General features: G+C 37.8%; 3 protein-coding genes across 6 annotated transcripts in view; 1 reads left to right on the top strand and 2 right to left on the bottom strand.

Moving 5' to 3' along the window:
• LOC107721348 (monofunctional C1-tetrahydrofolate synthase, mitochondrial-like) overlaps positions 1 to 5,422 on the bottom strand; it is a 35,940-nt gene extending 30,518 nt beyond the window's left edge. Inside the window, exons 1-7 of one of the 2 annotated variants that reach the window (XM_016529321.1) lie at positions 5,140 to 5,422; positions 4,072 to 4,152; positions 2,342 to 2,426; positions 2,186 to 2,236; positions 1,951 to 2,004; positions 1,746 to 1,870; positions 1,326 to 1,426 (exon numbers count right to left, since the gene is read on the bottom strand). In XM_016529321.1, the coding sequence (XP_016384807.1) occupies positions 1,326 to 1,426; positions 1,746 to 1,870; positions 1,951 to 2,004; positions 2,186 to 2,236; positions 2,342 to 2,426; positions 4,072 to 4,152; positions 5,140 to 5,291 (649 nt within the window). In that variant the 5' untranslated portion in view covers positions 5,292 to 5,422. Of the gene's footprint in view, positions 1 to 1,325; positions 1,427 to 1,745; positions 1,871 to 1,950; positions 2,005 to 2,185; positions 2,237 to 2,341; positions 2,427 to 4,071; positions 4,436 to 5,139 lie in introns of those variants that run through there. The other variant, XM_016529319.1, reaches the window with a different exon arrangement.
• Positions 5,423 to 6,891: 1,469 nt separating this feature from the next.
• LOC107721286 (syntaxin-11-like) lies at positions 6,892 to 8,650 on the bottom strand. 3 transcript variants are annotated; one of them, XM_016529219.1, is made up of 3 exons: positions 8,577 to 8,650; positions 8,043 to 8,110; positions 6,892 to 7,909 (listed from the first exon to the last, which is right to left on the bottom strand). In XM_016529219.1, the coding sequence occupies exon 3, from the start codon at positions 7,892 to 7,894 to the stop codon at positions 7,019 to 7,021; it is 876 nt and encodes a 291-aa protein (XP_016384705.1). In that variant the 5' UTR covers positions 7,895 to 7,909; positions 8,043 to 8,110; positions 8,577 to 8,650; the 3' UTR covers positions 6,892 to 7,018. The 3 variants fall into 3 exon arrangements, with proteins under 3 accessions (XP_016384705.1, XP_016384704.1, XP_016384706.1); XM_016529218.1 differs by having other exon boundaries at positions 8,476 to 8,625; XM_016529220.1 differs by lacking the exon at positions 8,043 to 8,110 and having other exon boundaries at positions 8,476 to 8,625.
• Positions 8,651 to 9,702: 1,052 nt separating this feature from the next.
• Positions 9,703 to 11,239, top strand: LOC107721269 (syntaxin-11-like). Its single transcript, XM_016529192.1, has 3 exons — positions 9,703 to 9,778; positions 10,370 to 10,815; positions 11,207 to 11,239. Exons 2-3 carry the CDS (start codon positions 10,375 to 10,377, stop codon positions 11,237 to 11,239), a joined length of 474 nt encoding a protein of 157 aa, XP_016384678.1. The 5' UTR covers positions 9,703 to 9,778; positions 10,370 to 10,374.
• The last annotated feature ends 192 nt before the right edge of the window (positions 11,240 to 11,431 follow it).

Raw genomic sequence — 11,431 nt, 5'->3', positions numbered from 1 at the left:
ACTGATGTATAATGCTATGTAGTATAATAAATGATAAGACACTTGTTCTTTGCTTTGTTTTATTTTATATAAGAAGGTGTAACATTAAAATATATTAACGTGCACATAAACACACACAAAACTCAACTACATACGGAGGGAGGGGTTCTAGCAGACCAATCACAGCGCTTGCGGTAGATTTTTGGAGAGGTGCACATCAGGCTACGGCGTAGGGTGTGCGTCTATGCGTAGGCTACGGCGTTGGTTCGCCGCAGAAGTATAAATTGGGCTTAAACCTACCCCACACCTGACCCTAACCTTAACCAGTGAAATTGACTTCACGGCGGAATTGACGCTGAATAGTGTGGTAAAGAAAGATGCAGTTCAGGAGATAAACAGTTAATAAGATTATGCGATATGAGATCGTTCCGTAACTCCCCAACCGAACCGAACCGGACAATGGGCACCTTTTTAGTTACACCCAGCATCACCACCCCCTCCTACCCTGCAAATTTCGAGCCCCAGGACGCCCCCGTTGCTTAAAACAAAGCGATAGATTAAAATATTTGCGCTGTGCTGGGACGGCTCGCGGGAGAGCTCATGGGTGATTCCCATTTACATCATGAAGCAGAGGTTCAAACTCCAGTCCAAACACCACTGGCCAAGAGCTTTGGGCTCTGCTCTCACGTAGAATATTTATTTATATAGCATATTTTATTTTAGATCAACTAGAAACAATTTTTAACTTATAAAGTTTTATTTTGAAATGTAAGTCAGTCAATAACAATTGGCTGAAGCCAGAGCCAATGGTGAAAGTCTTTGCCTGAGGAGACCCCGCCCCATTTTGGAGGTTCTGCCCACTTTTGGAGTTCACACCCCATTTTGGAGATCTCCGATCTGCAGTTATACCTACTTGGAAGAGAGGGGCGGGGTCAGCAGAGCTCATTATCATTTAAAGCAACATGGATTTTGAACGGCGTGCTGAAAACAGAGCTGATTTTGACAAGGTAATAAGGGTGTTTTTTTACACTACCATTGAGAAATTTTAACCAAAGTATGTTATAGACTTTTCATTAAGACCCTAAAGAATCATATGAACTTGTGGAAAATGGGCATCCGATGACCCCTTTAATAAACATCTAAGATTTGAATCCTTAAATGCATTTTAAATGTATTTTTTGGTTGTGGGACAGAAGTTTGCACCAATTCTGTAGAATGGCCCATATAAATATGGATATTTGTTTTGTACTCCCTTCAGTAGAATTAGCAGTGTTTATGAAACATTTCACCTTTTGAATGCAAATGTAATAACATATGCCGAAATGCATAAACAAACAGATACACACCGTGCCTGGCAAGCATCTCCAGCACAGCTCCAGCTACAGGTGAAGCAAAGCCGTCTCTCTGATCCCCCAACACTACACGGCCAACATTAAGATCAGAGACCCTGCAAACACATATAGGCCTATGTGACTTTGTGTGGAAAACATTCAGTTTCTACCCTAAAATTACACTTCTTGTTGTACTTTATTCAATTAAATAAAGTAAATGTATCTATAATATATTTAAAAGTATCCTACAATGAATAGTTTCCCAATAACTTCCCTGTCATAAGAATAAAATTATTTTTAATAAATACCATACAAAATCATGGCAGATGGGAAATATTCATAGCTAGAAAATTCTCAAATCAACCACCATTGGCACTTATGCCAAAAAGTGATTTTTGGTTACACATGAATATAAACAAAAAAACTGTAGCTTACCCATCCACATCTTTCTGTGGCTTGATGGCATTACGGACACTTTTTGAGAGGAAGGACTGAGGAAGGTGCAAAAAAATGCCATAAACACGAGAATCCTCATTTAATCTCAAGATCTCCTCTATCACCTGTAGAATAAAGAGGATAGTTTCTGTTTAATCAAAAAAGCTACTCTAATTTGCGTTTCAGAATTTGCAGCATCACTGACCTCTTCCTCTGTGCACTGGCGTGGAAGACAAATCTGCATAACGTTCAATCCGATCTGTGTGGATACAAAATCAGCAGGTATATCACTGTATAAGCTATTAATTTGCATTTCCATTCATCTTATCAACAGCAAAACATCTGCTAAAATGTAATGTAAAGTATAATGCAAAGATTTGTGTTACTTGCACCCATTTATTTATTGCATGTTGGACAGAAGAGAAGACAAACAGTTATACCTTTCCAGCCATCTTCTTATTCACCTCCAGCAAACAGTCATCTTCACCAGCCTCCATAAGTAAAAGCAAACCAGCTTTTAGTGTCTGAGATACATTCACATAGCAACAGATACACACAAGTGCTCTCCAACTCTTTATCTAAACACAAAGACACACCTGTATGATAGCCAATGTAGGTTTGAGGCCTGGGTTGGTTTCTCTGATAGCTTTGAGCTCCTCTCTGCTCCTCTGAACAATGTCACTGTAAATGAGATGGACACAGAGTGCACATTTAACCATTAAGCACATATTTCATCAAAAGTAATATTATGCATGTTCATTAACTTCCACTAAGAGAACAAAACTTTTCATTGACTGTACATAAGACACATCTAATACAATTAGTACAACATTAATTAAATTTTTTTTTTTTTACTTATCAAGCTTAAGCAGATACGCATTTTAAACAACTGTTATCTTTTCCTGACTGCTCTGAAGGCAAAAATCAATTTTAACCACGCTTTAAACAGCACTCCATCATTTTGCCTGCTTTTTTTGTTTTTAGTCTCTGAAACACAAACTTTGAACCTCAGATAAAAGCAGAGCATTAGCTGCAAGTTTTAGACCGAAACATGTATCATTAATATTAACACAATGATTGCTAACATGACCAAAAAGAAACGTTTTTTATACATCCACAGCCAAGTAGATCTTCAACTTCTCTAAACACTTAAACACAAGTTCTCCCTGTGCCTGGCCAGATGAGGTTTAAAACCTTTATACTGGCCACAAATCATAACAACTAGACTGGTGTCCTGTTTTTAACTATGACAGAAAGCAATAAAGGCAAAATAAATAAATAGTAATCAGTCTTGTTCACTCAGCTGATTATAATAATTTTAAGCAGGTGGGCCAACACATTTTGACTAGCAGCAGATAAACTTATCTTGTGTTATCTTGGAGTCTATTACATCACTGTAAGCATCTTTTGTAAGGCTGGCTGCAAAGGCATCTTTACTGATTATTTTAACCCTCTATAGCAGATACCTGACCTTTGACTCTGTTTACAGACATCAAAAAGATACACTTGTATGGTTTGATTGAGCAATGATACACAAGTTCCACACAGTTTTCATCTGTTAAAGATTTTAGGGGAGACTGTCGTAACAGTTCAATGAGTGTAATTCAGTTTTTGCAAGCTTTACTATAATACCGATTTAATTAAACTAGTTGTCCTGTAAATTCTTTACATTGCTATTCCATTTCTATAGTCTTACAACAAATGTCACAGTGGAGATGTTCGTCATGTATGACCGAGATTTCACTGGTGTAGCAGCAATATATGTTCAAAAATGGTGTTATAACTCAACCTGTTACAATACTCCCATATCTTTAAAAAAAAAAAAGGCTTTCCCGGTTTTAAATTATGCAAAATCCAATATTACGCATAGCTACTGACTCGATGAATCTGTAAATAAAGTCAATACCGTGATCGCCCACCAGGGGAGCGGGTTAAATGAGGGCATTCAGTGTAACACTTACCTACAAATAACGACATGTTTTCAACCTTAGTTAAAACAAAAGTCACTTTTTGTAAGAAAACTTGAATTCATACAGTAACACAATGTTAATATGCAGCTGAATTAGCACACAACGCAGTTCGTATTAAAAGGGTGTATAGACGAAGACTAATGGGAGGCAGAAGTTACATCAGCTGGCGGCCAAACACCGGTAGCACGTGGAAACAAATCAACGCCAAGACAATATAACGTTAGATATTTTAGTCAAGTCGCTATAAATACAGAACCAAACTGTTACAATCACAAACGTCATTCAGCGTGTTTTAGAAAATAAAAGTTTTGTCGCATTTAGGTTTAGACCCTTAATAGCGTGTGTTTTATTCTTACCAAACAGCACTTTGATACAGCGGTCCATCGTTTTTTCGTGGATGACTTTTAAAACTCGTTACCGTTTCACTTGTACCGCTGGTCGAACTAGCTTCCCGAACCCATGGATAAGAAACCGCGCTATTATCGGATATGCGTCTGTTCTCCGAGTTTAATACTTTGACACCCGCTCGTGATCGTCGAACGCTGGCGTGGCTAAGATGTGCATGGCGAAAAGCGACCGACAGTCTCATCTTTCCCCTTGAAAACGTCCACCGGGTCTGAGGTTTAAGCAGAGATTGTCTTGTCTGATGCTCAGGTGATCTCGAGCAGAGCTGGACTAGCGCGTGCCAGACAGAGCGACGGCGCGAACGCGCGCGCTGCAGCCAAGGAGGAAACGTCTGAATAATTATTACAAGTCTGAGCAAGACGAATGACTCACATGGCGTTGGGCAACTATTTTCGTAACCTTATTTTCTCTTTCTTTACAAATGTATTGACCTATCCAGATCCAGCAGCCACATTCATGTCATGAGCTTTGTGTTTGCAAGTTTGAGTCTACAGCAGCCTGTACATTACCATTCAAAAGTTTGGAGTCTTACAATTTAAAACACCTGTTTTCTATTTTATATATTTTCAAATGTAGGTTACACTTTATTTTAAGGTGTCTTTGTTACGGTGTAATTATACATTTAAGTACTGAGTAATATTAATGAACTACATGTACTTACTATATGGTTAGGGTTTGGTTTAGGGTTACGTGCATGTAATTATGCATAATTAATTGTTATTATAATAGCAAGAACATGTAACATGTATAACAAGGACACCTTAAAATAAAGTGTTACCCAGACGTATTTTTTCCTGAGATTGAAAAGATGAATTTTCATCAGCAATTACACAGGTCTAAAGTGTCACATGATCTTTCAAAAATCATTTTAATATGCTGATTTGCTGCTCAAGAAACATTTCTTATTATCAATGTAGAAAGCAGTTGTGCTGCTTAATGTTTTGTGGAAACCGTGATAATTTTTAAAATATTTTTTGTTAAGTATAAAGTAACTCGTTACCGTTTCACTTGTACCGCTGGTCGAACTAGCTTCCCGAACCCATGGATAAGAAACCGCGCTATTATCGGATATGCGTCTGTTCTCCGAGTTTAATACTTTGACACCCGCTCGTGATCGTCGAACGCTGGCGTGGCTAAGATGTGCATGGCGAAAAGCGACCGACAGTCTCATCTTTCCCCTTGAAAACGTCCACCGGGTCTGAGGTTTAAGCAGAGATTGTCTTGTCTGATGCTCAGGTGATCTCGAGCAGAGCTGGACTAGCGCGTGCCAGACAGAGCGACGGCGCGAACGCGCGCGCTGCAGCCAAGGAGGAAACGTCTGAATAATTATTACAAGTCTGAGCAAGACGAATGACTCACATGGCGTTGGGCAACTATTTTCGTAACCTTATTTTCTCTTTCTTTACAAATGTATTGACCTATCCAGATCCAGCAGCCACATTCATGTCATGAGCTTTGTGTTTGCAAGTTTGAGTCTACAGCAGCCTGTACATTACCATTCAAAAGTTTGGAGTCTTACAATTTAAAACACCTGTTTTCTATTTTATATATTTTCAAATGTAGGTTACACTTTATTTTAAGGTGTCTTTGTTACGGTGTAATTATACATTTAAGTACTGAGTAATATTAATGAACTACATGTACTTACTATATGGTTAGGGTTTGGTTTAGGGTTACGTGCATGTAATTATGCATAATTAATTGTTATTATAATAGCAAGAACATGTAACATGTATAACAAGGACACCTTAAAATAAAGTGTTACCCAGACGTATTTTTTCCTGAGATTGAAAAGATGAATTTTCATCAGCAATTACACAGGTCTAAAGTGTCACATGATCTTTCAAAAATCATTTTAATATGCTGATTTGCTGCTCAAGAAACATTTCTTATCAATGTAGAAAGCAGTTGTGCTGCTTAATGTTTTGTGGAAACCGTGATAATTTTTTAAATATTTTTTGTTAAGTATAAAGTAAAAAAAATTAATAAATAAAAATAAAATTAGCATTTATTGGAAATAAAATCTTTTAAACAATTATTTGTGTTTACTGTTACCTTTGATTAATTGAATGCATCATTGCTTAATAAAAGTATTAATTTCTTTCAAAAATAAGTCTTACTGACCCCAAACCTTTGAACGGAAGTGTATATGTGAATAGGTATCTTCCTGTTTATTCCATGTTTTTTATGCATCACCATACACAGTTGTCACAGGAACAACATTTTAACAAAGTATTATATAGCAACGTCACTTTAGCAACTTTTTTTTTTTTACCAACGTCAGAAAGGTTTTTGGTATCCTGGCATGTGTTATTTTAATAGTTGTGACCAGGGGTCATCACGTTTCACACGAGGTAGGCACATGGGATCTAATTAGGGTAACAAAATTACACTCTAATTTATGACATATGCTACAAAACTTTGAATGAATGCACACCAAATGAGATACAGCTGATAAAAGATTTGTGTACACATGAAATAGTTGGGGTCCATTACAACTAACCATCATCCAATACCTAACTTAAAAATGTAGTTATATTGACAAGATACATTTTATATAAGAATAAACACTTGATGAAGTGCAAACCACAGAAAAAAAGGATTTCCAAATCTCCAAAGGCACAAAATGAGTTATTTGCCAAAACTGCAAGCTTTAAAAATGCATGTTTATAATAAACAAAATAAAGTATTTAAGATAATTCTGGTGTCAAAAAACCCCACAAACTACTGAAATATTTATAACACTGATAGATTTATTTCAGCGATGTGTGTTTATTTTTCTTCAGAAGATGAATATAAATTTGCCTAAATAAGGAATAGGAATATAAAAACTAACATAAACAAAAAAAACTGAATCACTTAGTATGTATTTTTGACATTGTGATATCTGTGCCCATGTCATTGTTTCCAGAAGAACATTTTCTTAAACGGATTGTTCCTGTCATGTCTCTTGGCTCGCTCCAGCTTCACAAGGACATCCCTGACCTCCACCTCAGTTGACTGAACATTGGTGTGAATGTAGTCTATCATTGAACTCTGCTCTTCTACCAACATGGCCACATCCAGAAAAACCTCATGAAGGCTCTGAATGCGTCTCTCTAGCTGTAGCAGTTCTGTATGTCGGCTCTCGATCTGGATGAGTGCAGACCGTGCCGTTTTACCTTCTGAAACCATGTTCTCACTGAAGACGTTCCACTGACCGCTCTCCAACATCTCTTCGATCTGGTCACCTGTGACCTCTCGGCCCACAATCTCCATCTGCCGTTGAATATACGCCTTGCAGGACTCCCTATGGCTCATCTCAGCGTCATTGTACTCCACCATGGCATCACGGAAACTGTTGCTTATGCTGGCGTACTGTGTTCGGGCGATTCTCGTCATGGGTGAATTGACGCCATACTTTTCCTCTAACTCTTTTCTGTGGGAATCCATCTTGCGAAGGTGCACGAGCATCTCCTGTCCACGTGTTTTGATGTCAGCTGCAATAGCATTAGAGTCACAGGTATTAGAAGCACTAGAGCAGACCGTGCCTGTAAAAATATGTGAGTTTCGCTCCCTGAGACGCTTTACTTCCAGGTGGATGTACTGAATCTGACGACGAGCCTCCTGTGCCTCATCAAAGACAGCTTCCATGTCAGGGTTGGTGCTGGGGTCCTGATGAGGGTCATCATAGTCTGTGTTTTCTGATGGAGAGAGAGCTTGGGCAGTTTCATGTTCTGTTGCAGTGCCATTAGACAGTGATACTGCCTGGAGATGTCCAAGTCTGTCCCTCATGACTGAAATATTGGACTGAAAAGTTTAAAACAGATTTGGTCTAAATTCATAACAAAGCGAACACACATAAACAGCAGCCGGTAAAATATACAGTAGGCTATATATGGGTAACAACAACAACAAAAAACAATTCTTGAACAAAATATACCTTGTTAGACGTAACCCACACGTCAAAACGTCCGACTTGTGGAAAAGTACACTTGTGTCACTAAAAACCTGTCAGACAAGATAGACTTGTTTGTAGGTCCACATTTAAAAATAAAAGCTTTGTTTTACTCTCATTACGTTTTCTATTAGACTCTGCTTCATCATTATGCATTTTATAAAATTTGAAGAGAAGGCAAAAACTGCATTTTTATGTATTTACTTATACTCAATAAATAAAGAAAAAAAGAGTCTATTGATTTAGTACATAAAAAAGCGTCAACCAAATATTATCCCAAATACGTACAATCAGACTTGATATAGGCATTGCATCAGTGGAGAAAAGGTTTTAAACTTTTTAATTAAACCTGACCTACGTTTAATGCTTGGCAAAACAATTAGCCTTCTCTGCTTTGAGCATTATCATTGTGGCCTACCTCAAATTATGACCTTCTCTGTGCATTCCTTGCAAAATCCGCTTTGCAGGTTACGAAAATCACGCTATTATCAGTCCAAGAAAAATAAAAACCACATTTACCTAATTTCACCTCTTCTCGTCCAACACCGCATGTGAGTGATGACGTAACACACAGACCCCACCCCCCAAGTCAGGTGTGAAGAGATCAGTATGTCCGACAGAGGGCAGCAGAGATGAGACATTTTATTTGCGAAAAGTGCTGAGGGAAGTACAGAACACGTGCACTCAACGTTCTTTCTTATTGTAAATAAACCAAACTCATTTTTTTGTCACTGTTAATGGATGTAAGCTACATTTTAAGTCTGCTGCAATTGCGGTGGTCGTGTTGTTTAACGTACAGAGAATAGACAGAATTGAGAAAGGCAAAGAAAACAGAAGAAAAAAACAAAACATATTTAGTATAAACAACCAATATGCACATTCTCCGACCCCACCCCCCAAGTCAGGTGTGAAGAGATCAGTATGTCCGACAGAGGGCAGCAGAGATGAGACATTTTATTTGCGAAAAGTGCTGAGGGAAGTACAGAACACGTGCACTCAACGTTCTTTCTTATTGTAAATAAACCAAACTCATTTTTTTGTCACTGTTAATGGATGTAAGCTACATTTTAAGTCTGCTGCAATTGCGGTGGTCGTGTTGTTTAACGTACAGAGAATAGACAGAATTGAGAAAGGCAAAGAAAACAAGAAAAAAAAAACATATTTAGTATAAACAACCAATATGCACATTCTCCGACCAGTTGGTTATTATAGGCTAATAATTTAATTAATTATTACAATTAATAATTAATTATATTTATTAGAAGAAAAATATTTGGTTTTCTGTTTTGCCCTCTGCTGTTTTTTTTGTTTTTTTTTACATTTTAGTGAAGAAGATTTAAATTTAATCATTCAATCGTCTACTTTCTGTCAACTATAATCTATTTCCACTGTCAATACACTTACTAAATTGAAGCTCGAAGTTGCTCAAACTTTTGAATCCTTGACTTTGCAAACATTTTTGCATGTCAGGGCCCAATATTAGGCTACACAAATTTTTATTAAATTGTATTATATGACATGGAAAACATGAAGAAGGCATCGTACTCGGTCCCATTTCGCAAAACAGAGCGAACAGGTTTGGCGTCAAAGTTACGCCCTGGAACGCGCATTCCTTCCCCCCACCCATTAAATGACAGCTGCACCCGTGCAGTGAGGATGGAGCTGCAGCCTTGAGATGACATATCAACAGAAGTGGTCGTAATTTTGGACAAAAAGACAAGGTAATGTACTTTGTAGTATATGCCAAGGAGTTTCTTTCTTTCTTTTCATCTTTTTTTCAGCTCATCACTTCTACTTTACGGATTTATGGATAATTATTCCTATAATAGGCCCTATATATTAGTTAGAATGTTGTCAGTGTAAAAATGCAAAATGCTTGAAAAAAAATAATAATTTAATGTCTCGAATAAAGTTGGATATTTTGTATATCTTATTTATACATTTCACATAAAACAATTGAAGAGAACACCATATGTAAAGAAACAAAAGCTGAACTATCAGTTCAATCCATTCAAACTTGTTTGGTGAGTGACGCCAGTCAGAAATAGTTTCACAGATGAACTTGTTAGACTTGTGACTTTTTCAGGGTTGATAAGGAAGTATTATCTCCCCCTTTTACAGTCAGTTTCAAAAGGTACACAAGGAATGAAAATGATTTTATTCTTGAAAACAAGGACTACATGATGTAAATATGAACCTTATCGATATGCTATATTGTTTTAGATCGTTTACATCAGCCTACATCAGATCACATATTTCCTATCACTTCTGGTGGCACTGAGTGTCCTTTTTCCGTTCATTCTCCCCTCTAGCAATCATGAGGGACAGATTGGATCATCTTCAGACCATTTCAGAGTCTAATAGCCAGCTAGAGGAGGTGGAATCAGACTCTTTCAGCAATGTGGACCTGGAGGATTTCAGCCAACAGGCAGTCATTTATGACAACAGTGATGAGATGGACTCTGTGCTCGATGAGGCTCAAGACACTAGACGTGAGATTCAGTTCATCCGCCTGGAGGTGAAGCGTCTCAGGGACCAAAACACACGTATACTTAGCGAACCGACTCGTACAACTCACGTAAAGCAGGATGCCAATGTCATCGTAGGAGACATCAAGACCCGTGGACAGGACGTTCTGGCACGTCTACAAAAAATGGACGCCCACGCCAAAGAGCTCGAAGAGGAGCATGGCCTCAACTCAGCTGTGGCGAGAATCGCCCGAACACAGTACGCCACCCTAAGCAACAACTTCCGAGATGTTTTTTATTGTTTCATATTATATTATATTATATTATATTATTATAAAGAATTGAACTGTTCTGCATTTAGTCATTTAGCAGACACCTTTTTCCAAAGTGACTTACAAATGAGGACAATAGAAGCAATCAAACCAACAAAAGTGCAACAATATGTAAGTGATGTGACAGGTCCCGGATGGTTTCCCGGAAGTTTTTTTTGTCTTTTTTAATAATAAATATAAAATACAAAGAATAAAGCATAGAAATCGAATAGAGAGAGCTGGTGTTAGAGGGTCATGTTGTTATTTTTTATAATAACTTCTTTATGTACCAAGAGCTTGTAACACTCCAAAGAGAAAGGAAAAATTGAAATCGCATCATATGACCCCTTTAACCTTTGTCCATGCCAAGAACCGCACACTTGGACAGGATGTGCCCCTCTGATCAGTATGTAAAGAACATGAGCATGAACACTGAAGAAAACATAATGGTGTGACCTGTGGTGTCGCTAGGATTTCTGGGTCCACTGCAATGATTTTTTCTGGGCCTCCTCAAAATCACGTTCAGGGGGGTGGGGGGATTCCGACCCCCAGAGAATATTGTTCAACATTATTGATCAGATTAAACTTTAGATAA

Source organism: Sinocyclocheilus rhinocerous, unplaced genomic scaffold (genome assembly GCF_001515625.1).
Source record: "Sinocyclocheilus rhinocerous isolate Xijiao unplaced genomic scaffold, SAMN03320098_v1.1 scaffold271, whole genome shotgun sequence".
Taxonomy (NCBI): Eukaryota; Metazoa; Chordata; class Actinopteri; order Cypriniformes; family Cyprinidae; genus Sinocyclocheilus; species Sinocyclocheilus rhinocerous.
Note: the sequence above shows the minus strand (reverse complement) of the source record. Positions and strands in the feature narration are given on the sequence as shown.

Bases quoted from the DNA above. Each gene is read 5' to 3' on its own strand.
- LOC107721286 (XM_016529219.1), bottom strand. From the start codon at position 7,894: ATGAGGGACAGACTTGGACATCTCCAGGCAGTATCACTGTCTAATGGC.
- LOC107721269 (XM_016529192.1), top strand. From the start codon at position 10,375: ATGAGGGACAGATTGGATCATCTTCAGACCATTTCAGAGTCTAATAGC. The intron at 10,816-11,206 runs GTTTTTTATTGT...GTCCATGCCAAG, and splicing joins TAAGCAACAACTTCCGAGAT to AACCGCACACTTGGACAGGA.